This window comes from Corvus brachyrhynchos, unplaced genomic scaffold, assembly GCF_000691975.1.
Source record: "Corvus brachyrhynchos isolate BGI_N302 unplaced genomic scaffold, ASM69197v1 scaffold4, whole genome shotgun sequence".
In the NCBI taxonomy this organism is placed as follows: Eukaryota; Metazoa; Chordata; class Aves; order Passeriformes; family Corvidae; genus Corvus; species Corvus brachyrhynchos.
In genome coordinates this window covers 3872081-3893237 of record NW_008237878.1, presented here as the reverse complement: position 1 = coordinate 3893237, position 21157 = coordinate 3872081, and the positions used below count along the sequence as shown (strand labels likewise).

Genomic DNA, 21157 nt, shown 5'->3' with positions numbered 1-21157 from the left:
CCAAATACTGAAGCACAAAAATTGCAGCCAATATAATTAAATCTCACAAGAACATATGAGAGGATAACATCCCATTCATTACCAGGGCTTGATTTCTGTAGCTGTGTTTTGCAAGCCTTTCATTATGGCTGCAGCTATATCAATATTATCTTTAATCTTTACAGGGAATAACTACATCTATTCTCTGTGGCTGCACCAATTAACGAAATAAATCTTTGATCTGATGCAGTCATTCTAGTACAGAAATGGTTACAGTCAAGCTCTGAAATACTGAGAGCTGAACAGTGTTGCAAAGACATTAGCTGGCATCATTTGAGTAGAGCAAACAGCTCCTGTACTGATTCCAATGTTTAATTACATCCTCCCTCACAGATGTTGAAGAGCTTCTGGGCTATACTGCATTCTCAGACGTGCAAATCCTTGCTTAGGCCAAGAAAAGTTGATCTTGTGTGTCTGACAGAAGTAAGCTTCAAACCCAAGGCAAACCATTTGCATCATACTGATTATAGGGTTTACTTTAATCATATGGATTCCACACCTTGCACTCAGGGAGCAAAAACCAAAAGCAAACAAATGAAGGGCTGGATAAAAATCCAAAGTTCTGCAGAAAAGAATCAGAAGCATTCATGTCATAAAAATTCATAATGGTCAAGCAAGAGTTAGGCTCTATAAGGATTCAAAGGAGCTGCAAATGCACTTAAATGCATTTAGGACAGGAACTTACAAGGTATTGAGATGTCTGACCCCTTATTCAGCAATTACACTTTAGGGGCTACTGTTTAACTGCCTGCACAGTAATTCAATAAGAACAGATTGATATAGTTCAGAAAAGGACAGCAGACAAAACAAAACCAACCTGCAGGAAGGGTGGGATACAAAACTTATTTGTACATAATCTTCATGAAGATATCACCTTATTCCAAGCAGTAAATTTACATTATGCTTATGTAACCAGGGCATCAAACGTCAATGCAAGCAGATCAGATATAAAATACTTCATAAATGTAATCTTGAAATGCCCATTCTTCTCTAGCTTCTTTCTAGTTTTGTTGCTTAATTAGTTTCATAGTAAAAGTTATTCCTGGACATTGAAGCAATGCCCCAGGTTTTAAAAATTGCATTCATCTATATCTTCTTCCCTGGTAGCAAACCTAATCTAACCTTTTATCTCTGAGGCTCCTGGGTAAAGTATAAAATACTGATTGAAGCCTGAAGCCAAACCCCATCTGCGAGATTACTATGAAGCATTGAAAAAAAATCATTAAGGACCCATTGGGAAAGATAGAAACTAGGAATTCTTCCAAATTACTCTGATTTAAGTACAGGAGAAAAAGAGCTAGATTTAAAATGTGTGCTGTTAATCTTTGGCTAGTATAAAATGTGAGGTCATATTATATAGCAGTTAACCCCTGGGAGGGAAAAAAAATGATACTGAAAAGTGTTAAATATCTGGACTGCAAAAGAAGCAACTTTTGGTTCGCCCAAAACAGCAGGATGGTTCTAACTTATTGTTTGTGAGAAAAACACAGGATTTGGTTTTTCCATTAGAATGAGCTTTATCTCACTCAGTATCTTTTGTTTGAGACTGACTTACAGCACTGGATGATTCAAACAACGTGTGATGTGTGTTGCTTAAAGACTGAACCATGTTTTTTCACCACCCTGTACACAACTATTTACATGTGCCATTATTAAACTCTTTGCTTTAATTTTTTTTTTTTTTTTAACACAAGCAGTCCCAAACCATCTGCATTGAATATGACCAGACACATGTTTATAGAGTCAGAGTGTAGTAATCCGATCAAGGACAGAGCAAGCTGCATCCTAACAGCTGCAATCTTGGGTCTAAGGTGATTGGAATTTCTCAGACATGCTCTGTCTGGATAACGGGGAGGTAGGAGAGAGGAAGTTGCTGTGATAGCAGCCTTGGAAGCATCACTAGATTTTAGTGAACTTTCCAGGCCACAATGTGGAATCATCTGTGAGAAAATATTGTAGTAAGAAAGTACCTACTAAAGAGCAACCAAAACCTAGAGAGGTAAAACCATTTCAAGGAATAGCTCTCCATTGCCAAACTACTAATATGTGCAAAAGTAAGGAATTAGGTACTGAAAAAACTCCTCCTAATTTAAAACATAGCATCATTCAATGAAGTTTCATCGTTTTGAATTAGCACTTCAAAATTTGGAGAAGGTATTAATCTCATCAGGCTTTGAGAATGACCCCTTTTTCTTTTGTTTAGAGGAGACAAATGAACATATGCAAATATATTTTGCTGAGCTTGAATTCTACATAATAAAATACACAATATAATTGTTTCTATAACTGTAGCTTGCACTAAGCCATCCTGCAAAGGTATTCTTATCTACAAAGTCTGATAGGAAAGCTTGAATGAACAAATATCAGAGGAAAAGCATAATTAACTAAAATAACACCTTTTTCCACACAGTTTTAAATAGACAGAGATTGTGTGCACTGTGTTTATTGCAATTCCCTGGTCTGGGCAGTTATTCAGCTCCCTCCCTTCTCTCAGACTCTGCACAGTAAAGTTACCACTTATTTGTTGTCTGGGGTGACTTTGACTGTCAAGCAAAGCCTGCAGCTCTTGGGGTGGAAACTGCTTTGGACCTGACTTCCCATGGTCAATGCAACCTCCAAGACCTTCACCAGCCCTCCCAGCACAAGCTGCTGCTCTGTCCCACTGCTCCCACTGCGGGGACTGTGCAAGGGGAAAGCTTGATGTAAAAAAAAACCCAAACACAAACAAACAAACAGCCCCACCAAAATACAACAACAAGAAAAGAAAACAACAACAAAAAAAAACCCCAAAACATAAAAAACCCAATACAAACATACAAAACCAACAAAAACCCCCCAAACAAACAAATCAACAATAGTAGTGAAAAATCCCCTTCCCTGCTTTGCCTGCTAATAACCTGATAACATGACATCACCCCCAGTGACTGAGCTCTCATTCACCACGTGCTGCTTAGCCCCAAAACATTCTGCCCGGGGATACATGAGAAGCAGCATCTTAATCTAAATCACTACTGCTTGGCCTTTAAGCTCTTTATTTCATTTGGAATACTTTTTTCTCTGCTCATATGATCCTGGTTTGTCATTTGTGATACTTTAATTTCACAGTTTCCATCCAGTTTGCAACCTCAAATGATCTCTTATTGACCTACACTTAGCCTTGAATCTGTAGAACACTAATAGGTGCTCAGTCAAAAACAAGGTTTCTCTCTATACACACCTCCTTAGTTTAATATTTAAAAAGGTAACACCTTGATTCTCTTAGGAAAAACAACTTCCCTGTCCGAAAACAGATTTTCATGACCAGCCTAATATTTAAGATGTTAATCCAGAAGTTCCTAGGTCATGGTTGGTAGTAGAAACCAGTTATTTTGGATTGATTCTCCATGCCAGATGGCAGTGAAAAATTGCTGCACCATAAAATTTGCAGAAATACTGCAGAGAAAAGCTGAAAACAGGAGCCATGTCATTTGCTAGGGAAAAGAGAATAATTTAATTCTAAGTTTCCCGGCAGAGAAAAAGTAGGAACTATTAGATGTGCCATGTACACAGGAGAACCCTCTAGCAAAACAATAGAACATAGTTCTTCCGCCACATGTATTTAACTAACTCTGACTACTTACCCTCCTAACATGTGTTTGCTTTTGAAATGGTGCAGTAATGTTTAAAATGATAAAGCAATATGGAAATATACAGGGTGAAGTAAAAGTCCATACAAAATACCAGCTTTAACTCCCACACCTTGAGCCTGGCCAAGGAGTTCATGGGCTGAGCTCACGTTCTCAGGTGGGTTGCAGTCAATTATCACAGAAACATGGATGTGATTTACTCCACTGAAGAAAACAACCCCTCTATTTGGGATTTTATTTGCATTCTCAGGATTTATCATTTGGGATTATGTAAAACTGGCAGCTGCTTATAATTATTTGGGGTTTGAGTAGAAATAATTAAAAACATCTGCCTTTATCTTAATACTACCAGACTTAAACCCTTGAGCTCAGTTATACCTAACTTCAAAGCTAAAAGCAAACAATGAAAGAAAGCTTCACATATTGCTAACAAATTTTCAGTGATTCATTTATATGTACAACCAGTTATTCAACAGCCTTCAAACCTTTAATTATCTTTTAAATATATGTAATTTTGCACTTCTAATTAGATAGCAATTTAATGCTCTCACAGGGATTCAGATGGGCTGTCTTTTTTGAAATGTAAACTCCAATAGGAATAATCATTGGCATTCAAGTGATTGAATTCTTCAGTTATTTAAATGAACGTGAGGCATTTACGCTGTTCAAATCATTTAAATATTCTGCTGTCAGCTACAGCTGTAGAGTTTTATGGAGTCAATGAATAAAGCAAGGGTAAGTGTAGGTTATCTTACGTTCCAGGCAGGACTCCCCAGAGAGAAATGAGATTTGCTGCTTCTGAAAGGCTAACACTGCTTAAGTGGGGCATTAATGTTTCCCCTGACACTTGGGTTTCTGTGTTTTTCTATATGAAGAGAAACAAATTTTCTCAAAATTTACAGCTACAAAAGACTTAATACTGATCTAGAATCTTCAAACACTCCAGGTCGTTTAGATTAATATAATGCACGGTGACTGTCCACATTCTAAGGGTGAAATGGTAACTTACTCAGGCACCTGAACCACCAATATATTTTGGGGAAGGCAGTGTAATATGAGAGGCTTTGATTTCTAGATGTCACTTTCCCAGTCAAGCCTGATCAAATGAAAGATGTACATCCCTGTATAGAAAACAAGGCATTCATTGAATTCATTTACAATGATAAGAGCATTCACAAACAGCCATTCATAAACCCCACATTACAAGCCTTCCAGAGCTTATATTGAGAGTAAGAATAAATGTCTCAATCTTCTCAGAGATAGTGGGTTTTGATTTAAACCCAGAAACACTACAAAATCTATAGTAAGCAGGGATGTTATTAGATTAATTCATAAATCAGAACACATTTTTAACCTTGATTTATTTAAAAAATGGTAGAATGCAAACAAAAGATGCAATTTTATTCCAGAACATATGCATTTATCTTTAAAGGCATATTTTCTTTAATTAAGAAACTCAGCCTCCTTGTTCAGGAGCTCTGAGTATTCTACCCTAAATGAACCTAGTAATTACTGAAAAAAACCACCCCTGTTCCACTCCCTGAACAAAAATACAAATCCTGTTGCTAACCATGAATCAAAAAAGCCACAGACTTCACAAAAACTGGTAGCAACCTTGCTATTATTTGTTGAAAACCAGACAAACATTAGGGCTGAGAGGCAGCAGCACAAACCCCTAACACACCAGACAAGGTTTGCAAGGGTGGTGATCTGTGACTGTGGCAGACACTCATCTTCCAGGGACATTCCTTAATTTCTTTGCAATCCCACTACACTTCCCTAAGAAAGCAATTTTCCTCTGGCACCAACCTTTAACAGGCTGCAGAGTGACAGTTACAGTAATGAGCAGTCAGCCACAATTAATGTGGTGGTTGTTTTTAAGGGCAGGAAAAAAGTATTTACCCCTTGTTTCTCATTCTTCCTTTACATTCAGTAAACTCTTTTCTTTGGCAAACTGTAACATCATCACCATGACATATTTTCATTTTAAAACCTAATGGTGTAACACCTGGCACACACCACAAGTGTTAAGAGGCTCCTGAAAAGCAGATTAAATCTGCCATAATCGCAACAGAGGAAAACTGTGTTCCTCATGTCCATGTTTCAACATGGGTAAGGAGCCTCAGACACCAAGTTAGGAAAAATCTAAAAATCCACTTTTGATCTCCCAAACAATTGATTCTTTTTTTAATTGGAAGTAGGTAGTGGTTTTCAACGGAATATAATATTCCAAATAACATGATACAGCTGAAAATGTTTTCTCTTGGAACATAAAATACCGCTCTGTAAAAATATAGACTTTTAGTCAAACTCAGCCCATAGGAGCATTGTGATACGGTAATATAATATTAAAAAAAAAAAAAAGAAAAAAGAAAAAAAAAAGTATTTTTCCCATCTGGAATTTCCACTGATGTATTCTTGGTAGGAAAGGAGACTTAAAAAAGGCATAATACAGAAAAGTGTGCAATGGATACTCCTCAGCTATGTGACAAAAGAAAAAGGTGGGGGGAGGAGGGGGGAAAAAGGAAAAAAGGGGAAAAAAAAGTAAAATAAATTAAGAAAATTAGAAAGGACAAAAAAGGCTGTGAAGCCCACGAGGCGGGTGAGCAGCGCGGCTTTCCCGGGAATGCCGCTCCCGAGGGACCCCTCGCTCCCCACTGCCGTGCTTTATGGACTCGTTTGTCAGCACTCATCACCCTACCAATGCCTTGTAAAGAACGGGACCAAAAAGTTCTTTCTGGTCTCTCTGTGGGACAGTGGCTGGGGCCAGCTCGCAGCCAGCGCTGCGCTCCGGGGGCTGCTCCAGCAACAGCCGCAGCCTCTGCCAGCACCCGCCGAGGATTCGGGGTGCACCTTCCTCTCCTTCTGGCAATCTGTCCCACGACCACCCAACCTGTCATCCTCCCCGAAGGCCAAGTTTACTCAAAAAGCCAGCAGAAGAAACAAGAGATGAAATCTCCAAGAAAAACATTTTTAAATATAAACCCAATAGAATAATCAGCACAAAAATGTAGCCAGCTTAATGATTACATACACTGCTCGGTGGTAGATAGAAATCTGGTGCAACAGGAAGCATTCTGTGCTGTTTGCTATCCTGCCTCTCTGCTCTGTGTCCCAGAAGACAATTCCTTAAAAAGCAGTACATCAGCTTCAGAACTAATAGATATGGGGTTAGGATCTCAGGAGTTCAGTAATATTCTAGTTTTACATCACTGCTGGAAAATATAATAACAGGACAATCCAGTGTGGATCAAGTCAGTAATCAACGAGGCTTGACTGTAACTCTAAGACACAAATAATTTTAGCTAGTATCTTTAGTGAATTGGCTAATTCCAGATCTACAGGCCTATTTTCACATAGTTATTGTCACAAATTTCATGGAATCTTACAATGGTATCAGGATTTGGCCTGTAATATTAAACCAAGGGCCCAGGCCAGCAATCACTTCACTCTCAAAAACTCCACTGAAGTCAACAAGAGACTCTCATTACCCACCACTGACAGAACCCAGAGGTAAAAATGACTCTGCTAAAAACCTGAAATGAACAGACCATGAGTATATTGCAATGAGTTCCCCTAGCTGACAGCTTATGGGCTACTGCCCAATATTTTGATTTAAAAAAGAGAGTCTATTGTATAAGGTAATGAAGTAAGTGCCTTCAGGATGTACATTTGGTGAGGGATAGTAAGAGGAAACCACTTTTGCCTCACCAGAGCAAAACATCAGAAATTAGGAAGAGGGTAACACCCTCTGTCAGCCTAACTTAGAGCTATCCACAGTTCCTGGACTTCATCACTTTCTGTTTTATAAAATATTTATTTTACAGTGGATAAATACTAATAATTTTGAAATAAGTAATTTGCCAGAAGAGAAAGGGACACTACAGCAAAAAGACATGAGTTATCAAATCCTTGCGATGTAGAGAGAGAACTTTCAAATATATTCCTATGGCTTGCAAACATGGGATGCCAGATTTACCCACTGAAGCTTCCTTGTTGCACTTACCATAAGCTCTACTCCAGTTAAAAACTGAACTAAGTGCAAATACAAATGTTGATTTAGTGCATAATTGCTAGCCCAAACCTTGGAAAGACAAATTCTTTTGCTGGACGAAGGCTTCAGATATGCTAATGGCTTAATGAATCATGCTTGTCAATAATTTTATTTTCAAATTAAATTATCCACCCAGTTAATATTTCTGATTTCTGCTGAAATATTGTTGAAATTGGACGTTGCTTGGAGTGCCTGCATGAGAAGCACACGTGGCAGCCATGTGGATACAGCAGTGGAACTATTAATACCCGTGCTTTGCTGGGAGTCAGTGGTGATGGAACACTTGGAAGTGCTGTTCTTAAACAATGATGCAACCAGGAATGCACCAGGCCTCTGGGGTGTTAACTTGATAAACAATTGCATAACAGTAACTTTATTTTTCTTGCTGTGATTAATGCAAACAAGATGATAAGGGAAACTAAAGGTAAAATTTGCTGCTATTTCTCTTTTAGTACAGAAAATCCCTAGTGTTCCTATTTTGCTTAAAAATATGCTTTATTGAAATTTCTGCACATATATTAAATTAACCTTAACACTTTAGCATGAAAAATAGGGGTTATTACACAGCACTAGAGCATTCCAAAATTCCATTTCAATGTAAAGTGAACATAATTATAGCAATTTTTGGCTTTGCTATTTTGCAGTAATGGAGGTCTGCATCTTTTGTAGAAGCAACATGTATATTTATTTTCCTTGGGGTTTTTTCATGCTAAGTGTTCCTTCTAGAGGTAAATTTACTAAGAACTAGGATGGGTTATGAAACAATATAAAGTATCTTGTCTATTGTACTTAATTTTCAATGAAGTTTATTCACACTAAGAAAAAAACAAATGCAACACATACAGCTAAATAAAATAGATCAATAAATAGCATTCTTACCAAAGGCCTGAGTTCTGGGTGAGTCAAAATATATCCATTGTTTGTAATTGCAAAAGCATATCCATGAATACCTAACTGTAAAAGTAAATGAGAAAGAAATACTAATCAGCATGGTCTCCAGTAAATCTGTAAACAGAACTCAGGCAATAATTTGGCTATCCAGGGCAGCTGGCAATCACAGCCCTTATCCACACAGTGTTTTGCTATAACAGAGGCAAAGATCCTTGACATTTGGAGCAAATGAGAAGCTGTCATTGTGATGAATTCAGCATACAGCATGGTTTTAAACTGTCCCACAACTCTGCTATCCAGGGCATTTGTTCCTTTGTGTGCTAGAGTTAATATATATATATATATATATATATATATAAAAATATGTAATATACCTATATACGAGATGCCACAGCATGTGGCATACACGGAACAAGTGCCAGGGCAAAGAGATACTGGGATTTTATAAATTCCCCTATTCCCAGGAGTGCACAGCTTTCTTCACTTGTTGTTAAAGTAGCACTTAAAGATAAGGAAAGGGCAGCTACAGCAAGCAACGGTGACCTGTCACATGTGATATTTACATCTTCCTACCTTAAAGGCTCTCTGTTAATTCCAGTTCAGCTGGAGACACTGAAGGCAGCTATTTCTGCTAAGGAATTTCCTCTTAGTTTACATCTTTGTACCGAGTGGAACTGTGGGAGATTCCATGAGAGCAATGAAATGCTTGATGAGGCCTGAGAGTGTCCAAATTTAGCATTGTACTTATTTAAATAGAAATACTGGTCTGTTTAACAATATGCTTACTACACAGTTGATTGCATCCACTGAATGTAATAAATGTACCTCCAAACCCTTGATGTGGTCATTCAAACATCCCTTCTTAGCATAAACTTGCTACTAATGTAGATTTTTCTACAGGTTTACTATGTATCTTTTGCCATGCAGAGCAAATCTTCCTATCCTTCCTTACCCATTTTTTTCAGTTCTTCAGACAATATAATATCCTATGTATTTTTATTAAGCATCTCAATACACTGAGGTATTAAATACCAAACAAAAAAAATGGAACTTTCTCACACTATCTTGCTTTGATATTTACTTTACAGTTCTTACTAATAAATCTTTTTATTTTACTTGAGTGCATTCTTAAATGCTTTGCTGAAGTGGGTCTTTAGGAATTTGTCTGACACTAAGTAACTTGAGAACAGCTGAAAAGTCAGAATCCTTTCTAAGAGGCAAAAAGGAGAGTAAGTCTTTTGGCTTCTTTAATTTTCTGTAAGTATAAACCAGAGAACAATATTACAGAAAAGTCACAGGTAAAACATTCCAGGCTAATTTATAGTGTCTCTGTGTGAATGATTGTATATGGTCAACTATAGCTGCCACACAGGAGATGGTTTCATAAATTAGTGGTCTTCCTATAGCAATAAACTTCAGTGAGAGCAATAGAAGGTGATATATTCTTGGCATCTCTTCATAAAGGAGGGATAACCAAAATAATAACAGTGGACACATTTTAACTATTATAGCGTGACAAGGGAATCAAGCTGTTGGCTAAATATCAGATCTCAAGTACAATTGCCTGTGTTGATAACTGCAGAATGACATCCAGGCAATGGAAGTCAGGTAAGGAAACAAATGTGGGTGGTATAACTCACAGGAAAAAAGCATTTGCCTGTTTGAGGCCTACATAGATCCGAGGGTAGTATTTTATCACGTTCTGTGCAATGTGGGAAATTGCATGGTCTCTGCAGTGTCTGAGACACTTACAGCAGCACTGCCATTTTAAACATTGAATTCTGTCTCTAAATCACAGAGTCAGAAAAAAACCCACCTTTTTCTAGCTGTTGTAAAACGTCACATGGAAGTCAAGTATTACCAAATCCAACCCCACCTTATTCAGGAGAAACTGCCACTGACATCTGGGGAAGTTTAGCCAAGATAACAACTGCTGATAATAGCTTATTGCTATTATTCATCTTCCTCAGCATAAAATTCACCTCATCCAAGCTGAAAGAATTCCAGGCCAGCAGACTTCTATTTCCAACCAATCATTTTATATCCCTGTGTGAATTTTTTGTCACGTGTTGCCTCTGCAGGAATGGGTCCCAGGGGTGATTATGGTCTTGCAATTGTACAGGCTTTGTTTATGGCATGTGGGACTGGAAGTTATAACTCAAGTGATCTCACTAACCCAACTGCATTGCATGATATTGGTGCCTCCTGTAATAATCCTCTCTTGCAGTACATCCTGCAATATAAAACATACCTTCAAATAAAAAGTCTAATATTAAGCAGGAGGATCATATATTAATTCCACAGAAAACTAATTCTTAAAAAAACTTCTCCTTTTCTGAATCAGTCTCACTCTGTTGCAATACCTGTTATTCAGGCCTCCCACTCTCTCCAGGTTCTTATATTCAGACTATGTCCAAATCTTACAGATTATTTAGGAGTAACATCACTGTTATTCGGCTTTTCCTATCCAGCCATGCACAGCCAAGCTTTTATTTCTGCAGATACCACAACATTGTTCTTCCTTCTCACTACAAATGAACCTTGCTCTGGTGCCTTAGGTTTTAACCTTTATATTTTTCAAATTCCGTACTGCTTGGTGTGTGACTCTGAAGTTTCTTGTAGCCTGTTAATTTCTGCTCTCTCATGCTAGGTAGACATAACAAAGCCTCTCTGGCCCTGCTTTCCAAGGACACCAAGAGTGTCCTAGGCCAAAAGCATAAACCAAAGAGCCGCTAAGGGGGTGGGGGGATAGGCTGAGGGGAAAACTGAGGCTTTAATTGGAGAACTGACCCTGATATGCAAATGAACCAAACCTATAAAAGGGTGAAGAACTCGTGACCTGGGGTCCATCTTGGGGTCCATTTTCAGAATAGCTTCAGAGTCCCCAGGGTGTATCTTTGAAGCCCTTTCAAATAAATACCTACTTTTATTCTTTTACTCCTGTCTAGTCTTTGTTTCTGGGAGGCCTCTTAAGTCATCAGCTCTCCTCACAGCTCCTTACAGGCAGCTCCAAAGATTTTTTCCATTGCTCCAAATTTTGCAAAGGAGCTAATTTTGCTCCTTTCTCCTCTTTCTTCTACAGATTCATTATATCTGCATACACAAAAGTATAATATAAGTTGCTGTTGGTAAACTTTGGTGATTTGTGCACTAAGAGTGTTCCCTGTAACTTATCCTGAGCAGCAGTGCCTCTGTCACTGTGTTCTGATATCACTGTGGAGTCACCTGCAACAGGAAGCATTATACACAAACAGGAAGCCTAAAGTGTTTTCATGCAAAGCAATGCCATTTTTAAGCACGATTTTTTTTGTTATTTTGCCTCATGTTCTGGCTGTATTTCATGGTCTGATAACTTCATTGATTTCATAACTTCATTCATTTTAATATGGACAATATTTAACATTACCCTCTAGACCACACTGATCAACAAAAACGTGAAAATCAGGCCATAGTTTAACTTAGGTTTTAAAAATGGCACTTGATCTCAGACACTACAGAGCTAAAATTCTTGAGGAAAATGGGTGAAATAATGGAGCCATGTAAGTACAAACAATAACAACATATTAAATTAATTATATTTTAGGCATTATACTGAATAGACATTATATACATACACCATCTGTATATTACCTTGTATTTTGGAATAGTTTTTAAAAGCTCTTTAACTGGAACATCTGTGCCGACTACTCCCAGGAGAATCCCTTTAGACCTCTGAAAAGAACAATAAAAGATGCACTCAGAACCACAATAATAATAAACATTCTCACCACTTATTTCACCTTGCAGCTACACTGCAGAAGTGAATAGATAACACACCAATTATTTTAAAAGTGGGGAAGGCAGACACTGGTACAAGTCAGCTGATCAAGCAGTAATTAAATCAATAACATTGCTCCTTTCTGCTTTATTTACAGTTCACCTAGAAAAGGGTGAGTCCCTCTACTGAAATCTTTCACATGCAAATGTTTTAAATTAAAAACTACTGTTAAAAATATGTTCCTCCCTTCTTTCCCAATTTCTCCTGATAAACAAAAGAGAAAGATGAAGCATTAAGGGGAAAGTACACTTAACTTTCCTTAATAATCTGTTAAATTATTAAAGATAAACACATATATAGATAATATACATAAAAGTAATTAAATTCTGAGTTATACCAGTGAAAAGGGGAAAATTATATAGATTATTTGCTATAAAAAAGTAATACAGAAGTAAGAAAGCCCTAAGGCCAAGTGCCATCTGAGATTTACTCTTAGATATAGGGTTTCATCATTTTACCATGGTTTCTAGAGTATAGATATTTGGGACTATTTGTCCACATTTTTGTGCTAATAAAGGGATACTGACTGCAGACAACATAAGAGGAAGAGAAGAAAAAATTTGGGGGTTGGCTAAAATGTTATTAGATCCCTGAACGCAACTTCACGTCAGTCACACCATTATCACATGACAGAAATAATCTGAGTACTTACAGTCTCATTTTGCTTACTAAATACTGGCATGGCAACAGTTGTCATCAACACCAATCCCTGATCATCAGCAAGCTACATTTGAAAAAGAAATACTGTCTCTGAGAACTAAGGAACCATTACAGACATACAATTGCATTATTTCCATTTTAAATGAGATAAGGCAGTTTATCCAAATGACACTGATGTAGTTGGACCTGCAGTCAGTGCAGCTCAGCCCAGCCCCAGCCCCATGTCAACTGAACCAGCTCTGTCCATCCCAGCCCCTCCAGTGCCAGGAAGGATCCCTCATCCTCACTCCTACTGCAGTGTGCCACGGGAGAGAGAAGGGGCTGGGATGTGGGCTGTGGAAGCAGCAAGGGCAGCAGCAAAGCAGCTGGAGCTCTGCTCCACATGCCTCCCAGTGTCAGCTCTGCCGAAGTTGCCTCGGGCTGTTTTCTCCCAGAAAAGAGCAAGAGGTCACGAGCTGTATGAACTTTGTTGTGGTCCAGACTGAGATCTCCTCAGCTCACACAGTGGCACGAAGGATGGCAGCCAGCAAGGATCCCAGGAGCATCTTTGCTCCAGCCAGTTCCAGTTTGCTGGGCAAAGAGGTGCCATGAAGCATTATTTGATTCTGCACATCAGGTTTCAATGTATTTTTTCAGTTTAGGGAGAAAACAGCTCTCCTGACCTTGGTTCCATTGAAGAGAAACATGTAGGATGTTTATCACTGGCCACAGGACAGTGAGAGTGATCAGATTGTGTCTCCTCCCTGTTCACACCCTCTGGCCAGACTGAACCTCTGCCCTGAGCAGACACTGACTGGGTTGCTCCAGACCAGCACTGCTCTGTGCCTGTAGATCTTCACCCGCCACGTGTGAAAGGCAACTCAAGCAGGAGGTGGAGAGTTACTGCTCAACCTTTTCTGTCCCCAGGGGCAGATGTTTAAAGCTGAAGAAGTTTATCCAACATTTGGAAGTGTTACACAGACAGTTATGATCTCAAGTGGAGATGCTGTAGAACACAAATTCTGCTTTTCTGTGTTCAGCCAAATGGATGCAGCAGTAGGGATGATCTTGCTGAGCGATACCGTAGGTGCCAGTCGTGCCCAGTTGTGACTGTGACATTCTCCTACCACTCTGGCGTCTGTATCATGTTTTCTGCACTCAGGTAGAACTTCTAATCCTTTTTTTTCTCCTTTTAGATTTTTGCAATTATTTTTTTGTTTTGTTTGTGTTTACAAAGGTTTTCTTATAATGAAGCAATAGCAATTGGCTCGCCACATTTTCAGAAAACAAGTCCTACATTATAAAAGATACTTTATGAAAAGTAAAGATAACTTATGAAGCCTATATCACATTAACAAATCAGACAAACAAAATCTAGATAATTACATGTCTTGCAGCTCCCAATCTTCTTCAGGAGGATTTTCAGTTTCCCAAACAAGTATATTTCCTGAGGCATGGCACTATCTCACGGTGAGAAGGAATGTTTGCAGACATTAAACAGGAACACAAATGGGATTTAGAGTCAAGAAGGTTTACATCTGATAAGGAATCACTGGGGATATGAGGTGGAACGAACTCATGATCATATTTCCTTTTTTTTCGTTTGTTTTCCTTGTTAGCAAGAAGAGATAATTCTAACCCTAATATAACCCTTGATCTATCAAGGAATAGTAAGCTATTAAACAAACAAGAAAAAAACCCAAAAACTTGACATAACATTGTGGGTTCAAAGGTTGCACTTGAAACTCAAATGCAGACAAACTAATGTAGGAATTTCTGCTCCTTGGCCAGAGTAGTAGAGTCAAGCACACTGACATGATTTGTGTGGAGAGGAGCCCAGGAAGCGGAAAAGAATTCTGCTGATTACGAGGTGACATTTTGGAGCACTTAGAGATTTTATATGATTGCCCAGGGTAGCTGTTCTCTGACATCATGTTTTTGTCAGGTACCAGGACAGTATTTATTTACGAGTCTTCTCACTCTCAAGATATTACTAAAAATAATTTAATAGATAGGATAAAACCAAGGTACTCTCAGTAAAGTTTTAGGGTGTTTGAAATTCTTTACATGGAGAAAAAAACCCTCCACGGTCTGGGATTCCTGGGAAATATTGAAAGAACTGCTCATTAACTCTCAAAACTGACTATGGAAGTAGACAAGAGTGATTGCCCTGTAATTTTGTTATCTACAAGTACCAACTAGAGTTGGCTGCTGCAATAATTTCTATAGAATTGCAACTGTATAATCCAGCCTGTTTGATTTTTTATTTGTTTGGCAGATGGAGAGGTTGTTGGCCACTTCCATAAGTGGAGTCAGCAAATAACTGGATGAGCAGGGACTCACATTTGCAACATTTTACTGAGTCACTGCTCATCAGACTGTAGTTACTATCTAGTGTAGAATGATGAATGAAAGAGACAGCATCAGTGATTTGCCCCAGAATGTTTTTCTATTGAAAAGACGTGGTGGTAACGGTTTTAGGTGGGAAACTACCCAAGGGCTATGGACACTCAGTTTGATAAAATGTTTAGCAAAAAATAACAAACCTTTAAAAGAAAATAAGCCTCAAGACTGAGGAAAAAATGCATCTCCAGGTTAAATGTCTCTTGGCTGTTTAGAATAAAGAAACAGAACTTGCTCTCTGAAAAAGGTACAGCTCTCTAGTGCCTAGCAATAACAGATTTATAATTGGAGAGAAACTCCTTTAAAGAAATAACTTAACTACAACAGTTTGCCTTTTAATTCCTCACTGTACACAGTTACCCCCCTTAGAACAAACCCAAGCAGATCTTCCCAAACAACAACAAAAAAACCCATCCTCTTAAGAGTCAAGCCACTTTGAGTTTAGCCTCGCATCCAGCACTAGCATCCATCTCTCAGGGCAAAGAGCAAGGCAGGCTCCAGAATTAAACCAGACACACATACACAGGAAAGAGTAAAAACATTTTCTTAGGTGCTTCCATTGTGGAAAGAGGAATCTGAGAAACATCCCTGGAATATCTTCCTTGGGAGTGTATAGTCAAGAAGAGTTACAGTAGGAAGTCCAGAATTTCTGACACACCTGCCCAACCCACCCACCTTCTTCCTTTGCCCACTCTGTATAGATTTGCTTCACAATGTGTTGTCTTCTGTGACCACTGCACTTTTATGTGCTGATCAGAGTAATGAGGCAGGTTGGAAGCATCAGAGAATTGGAATTTGTGTTTTATATGGACTAAAATAATAACGAATAGCTATTATCTTGGCATAGACTCAAGTTATGGTCTGGGACAATATAGGAACCTGTGTGTCTTAAGTTAAAGAGGCATTTCTGTGTTTAGCACACAAAGTAAATGAAAAAAAACCCCTATATTGTAAAATAGTTACTTGGAGTTTGTAAACTGCTGATTCAAAAATGTCATTAAAAGTCAGTTTGCATGTTGAGGAATGTGAGAGAGAAATTTGGAAACTAAAGATTGCAATTAACATGTAAGTGAAAATTTTAACATGGTTTTCTGAATGGAAATCAAATATTCATTACAAAAATGAAAGACAATAGCATCTCATGAGGAGGAAATAGATCCAAAGGAATGCTAAATCAAACTGTTTATGACTATTTTGTACTCCATTAGATTCAACTTAACTACCATAATTTCATAAAAGTTCTAAAATCACTAGTCATATGCTTCAATGAAACAGCAGCTTTGCAAATTTTCTATTTTCTATTCCTAGTGACAGTTAATTCAACCCTTCAAAGTATAAGGTAAACGATGCAGGGAATGATAAATGATGCTCCCAAAAGGCTGAAAGACAATAGCATCAAGATATAAGGAGGGCACAGCACTACTTACAGAAGTTAAGGATAACAGAGAAAGAGAGAAGAAAGCCATCGGGAACTTTTGGGCAAAAAATATTATCAAAAAATTTCTGTATGGAGGAAATATGGTTCCACTCATGAGAGAATCATTAAAAAAAATTCTCAAGTGTTCCTAAACACAACTCTCTGCTTCTGATTTGTGTGCCTAATTTATTCACTTCTACCTCTTCACTCAAACTAAGTAGAACAAAACATCACAGCAGGAGTAAGGCAAAAGCTTTTGAATCCTGCTGTGTTTGCTCAAAAAAGCAAGTAAAGCTTTCATACTAGGAAACAAAACACCTTTTTGAACTATTAAGGAAAAATGGCTTTTGCTCTTCAATGCATACAAAAAGCTATTTTATGTAACTGTATCAAAGATAAAGGTAATTTTGGAAATCAAAATGAACAAATTTGAAAAGTGGTAAATTTGAGTTATTTTTTTATCTTAGTGCTATTTTCACAGCCCTGTGGGATTGCTACCTAAAAACATGCATAAAAGAAACATAGAGGACAAGTAAAATTCATAAGAATTTGTTTCATTTGCCTGGCAGTAGTTCTTCCTTTTAGACACATTAACTCTTCCTAGACTTATTTGGTTCTGAAAGTAACATAACCATATTAAATCAGTGTCTCTGTTGCCTGAAATTCAGGTGAGTTTTTTTGGTGGTGGTTTTTTTTGGCTGGTTGGGTGGGCGGTTGGTTTGATTTGGTTTTGTGGTATTTTCTATTTAAGTATAGAGTATATCACAAGGATCTTTTCAAGACAAATATCATGGTGAAACAGATACATCCACCTTAAACTCATCGTTCTTCATTTCACCTGCTCTCCAATTCTGAATTTGCACCAGTTTGACTAAGAGCAGACAGCATAAGAGCAACAGGTTTAATTGCTATTTAACTGCTGTAGACAGTTGAAAAGCTACAGGTCTTCAAAATCAATAGCTAATCACCACGGAACACTGACTAAACACTGAAAAGTCTGAAGTCAAAATGTCCCACATATAAGAGAAAACACATTTCATCAAGATGGTGAACTATTTATAATAGATATGAAATAATAAAGGTAAACTTGAAATGCCACATTTTTCTTTCAGATCACTCAAAGATTAAAGTGAACAAGTTTAGAGAGACATGACTGTTTGAAATGTTTATAGAGAAAACATTTGCAAGATGATACACAGATTCCAACAAAAATACAGTACAAGTTCAGACACCATATGGCAAAACAGTGACTAAGTCATTCATAAAGGCATGCACCAGCCCTGTGCTGCTTCCCTTCACCTTGCAGAGAGCAAGAGAGATTCTCTTGGTTTGTTCATAAGCTGTCAGGCCATGCTTATTAGAAGGCGTATTTCTTGCCTGAAGTTATCAAAATCCCTGGAGGATTATTTGTACCTGTCCTCCCTCCCCATCTCATTCCTTCCTTCCCACCCCTCTCTTCCTTCTCTGCACAAAAGTAATACACAGTCAACTAGACTGTGGTTAGTTATGAATGCATATAAAAATATGTGGCTTTAGTACTGCATTTGCTTGATGTAGGGGCCAACACACTGAAAATTGGCAATTTTGACCATTTATGAAAATTGTGTTGTTTTTTGCTAACCTCAAACTTGAGTAATTTTTACCAGAATATTATTTAACAGCTCAGAATTGTGGCCATCAGAACAGGTAATACAGTACCACATGGCACAACCTGACAAACAGCCTGACTGGTTGTACCTTCTGCACCAGCACATTAGGGTTTAACTCTCTCTTCTTTCTGCAAACTGTTAAGAGAAGCATTTGGGACAAATGTTTAGACAAGCGGGTGAAAATGAAAAAGCTAAAGTTAGCTCGTCTAGCCTTTTGGTCCTTCTACTTTTCCAGAAAGCTGTACACAAAATATTTCTTGAAACCATCTATTTCAAGAAGAAAAAAAAAAAAAAAACCCCAAACAAAGCCAATGTCTTTTGGTACCATGTTCTGCAACTCTCAAAGCAAGAACAAACTGTGGACATAGTGCAGTGTTATATTACCTGCAGGTTTGAAATAGAATTTTCTGAGCTCCACGAGCAAGGAAATTTCAAATACACACAGTATCATAACAATAAAACCTCCCATCCTTGTATTTCTTGCTTTTAAACTAAAAAGTGGCTGAGACACATTAGTGAAGTTCTAAGTTCTGTGGATGCCCCCACTATTCTTCAAAAACTATTAAGTGAAAGATCACCTCACTTATAGCTTTCATTAAAAAGTGAACTTTTATCATCATCCATGAATAAAAGTGATGTCAAACTGACTAGTTGCTGTGACATTTCTTATTGAAGGTGCTTTACCAAGAACAATAAGAACGACTTGGACAAGTGAGTGTTGCCATTTTCCAGCACATTCTATTCCTTTTTATCATTTTAATAGTTTTTTACCAAAAGCACAAAACACCACCTAGACTTTCTAGTTTCTAGAAGCCTCGATTATGTTTGTGAAATATATAAGGATGATGCAACAGGCATCGAGCAGTTCTTAACTTTGCCACACTGACTGTGCTGTCCTGATGTGCAGTGCTGACTCTGGTAACACCATATCGATGCAGAAGTGGTTTAAAGGCAAGAGCACATTATATGAAAAGTATGCAACCTGTTAGAGAAGTCAAATGTTGAATGTGTTCAGGGGTGTGTTGGTAGATACAGTGGGGAGCAGTGAAAGGGTACCAGCTATGCCATGGGTTCTGCAGTCTCTACAACAGATCCCAAAATGTTTCACATGGAGTAATGGAGTGGGTTTTTTTTAATCCCTACTATTATTTCAAATTGTAGACAAAATAGCCTCCCTGTCGTTTCCAAGTTGTAGGCTACTAGATGCCTGGCATGTTAAAATAGCTCATATGTTTGAAGGGCTGCTCTCAGCAGGTACCTCAGCTGGGCTCAAAGCCAGGTACCTTCCTGTGCCCGCCTCAGAGACCCCGTGACAGTGAAGAGTTTCACTGATCACCAACTGTACCGCACTCACACCACCATGGAAACGTGAAGCACTGGTGACTACTTGGAATGACTAGGATTTGATTAAAATATTTTACCTTTTGTGCCTGAGGGAGCTGGAAAACAACAAAACAGAACAAGCAATTATACATTAAATTAATTTGAACTGCTACTTTAGGTGCCGTATTAATAAAAGCACAGACATAATATAAAAACAAAGTGTAAAGGAAAGAAACTAGAGGAACTAGGTTTACATTGCCAATTGATTCAACTTATTGAGGACTTATTAAGTGACTTTATGATTTGACATCTTCTCTACTAGGTATCACAAAAGCACCGTGCAATTTGTTAAATACTACCACACCAAGAAAGGGATTGTTTTCTCATCAGATATGGTATCACAACTGAACTGTGAAGTAGTTCCATCTTCCTGTACACAAATATAATTCAACATAAAGACAGTTTTAGTTTTAAATGAAACTGACATTAAGAGAAGATTATCATACTAAAGTAGAAGGTTGTATCCTCCATGGGAGAGGAAAGAAAAACAAAATGGGAATAGAAAGTTAGTAACTGCTTATGCAAACAGATTACAATACATGCATAATATACAATAATATATGCATAGAACAATACATTTCTGTGCTGTAAACACGAGTATGATTATATGTGCATATATGCAAATCAAATGCAAGTGTTTATGCATATATGCATATTTGTACCACACAGATGTTACTAGACAAGAGTAGCCATACCTGGTTGTGTGCACAGTATTTACTGCAAGCAACAACTCACGTATAAAGGCATTGAGAGCAGGCAGCAGACTCCATCACATATAAAAGACCTTATTTATCAAGAGTTGAAAGATGGGTTCTGTTTTCACTTCAGAGAAAAGAAAACCCATTGTAGTGGAGGAAGTCAGAAAACCAAACTGTTACAGGCACAATACAGTTTTCCCTTTTTCTGAATTCTTCTCCTCTTACTCCACACTTGTGGAGAAATTCACTGACGCAGCAGTTTAGCCTTGTGCTAAGTCCGCCTCCGAAAATTTGTTTCTCCAACACAAATTTTTTCTTTAAAGACATCAGCAGAACACAGAAACAGGCAGGTGAATCGATGCCAAATGCAAAAAGACCTTCAAGATTTCTAGTGAGCTTCTGACTGACCTTTTGCCCTTCCTCTGAATGAAAACAAATAGAAAAAGAAAAACAACAACTTGCACACAGTTCTCTGCTAAAAGCTGATATCCACGTGGTATATGTCATGGAACAGAACTGTCACATGATCTCTAATTCACAT

The 21157-nt window shown here is 37.9% G+C and overlaps 1 protein-coding gene across 6 annotated transcripts in view; it reads right to left on the bottom strand.

Annotated features, from left to right (window-relative positions):
• CACNA2D3 (calcium voltage-gated channel auxiliary subunit alpha2delta 3) overlaps nucleotides 1-21157 on the bottom strand; it is a 398259-nt gene that overhangs the window by 99299 nt on the left and 277803 nt on the right. For 4 of the 6 annotated variants that reach the window (XR_001861410.1, XM_017732417.1, XM_017732420.1 and 1 more), the window contains exons 14-17: nucleotides 19957-19974; nucleotides 13080-13151; nucleotides 12241-12321; nucleotides 8599-8673 (exon numbers count right to left, since the gene is read on the bottom strand). Coding sequence is in view for 5 of the 6 variants with exons in the window: in XM_017732417.1 (XP_017587906.1) it covers nucleotides 8599-8673; nucleotides 12241-12321; nucleotides 13080-13151; nucleotides 19957-19974 (246 nt within the window). In the remaining variant the exon portion in view is untranslated. The remainder of the gene's footprint in view (nucleotides 1-8598; nucleotides 8674-12240; nucleotides 12322-13079; nucleotides 13152-19956; nucleotides 19975-21157) is intronic. The other 2 variants (XM_017732418.1, XM_017732419.1) reach the window with 1 other exon arrangement.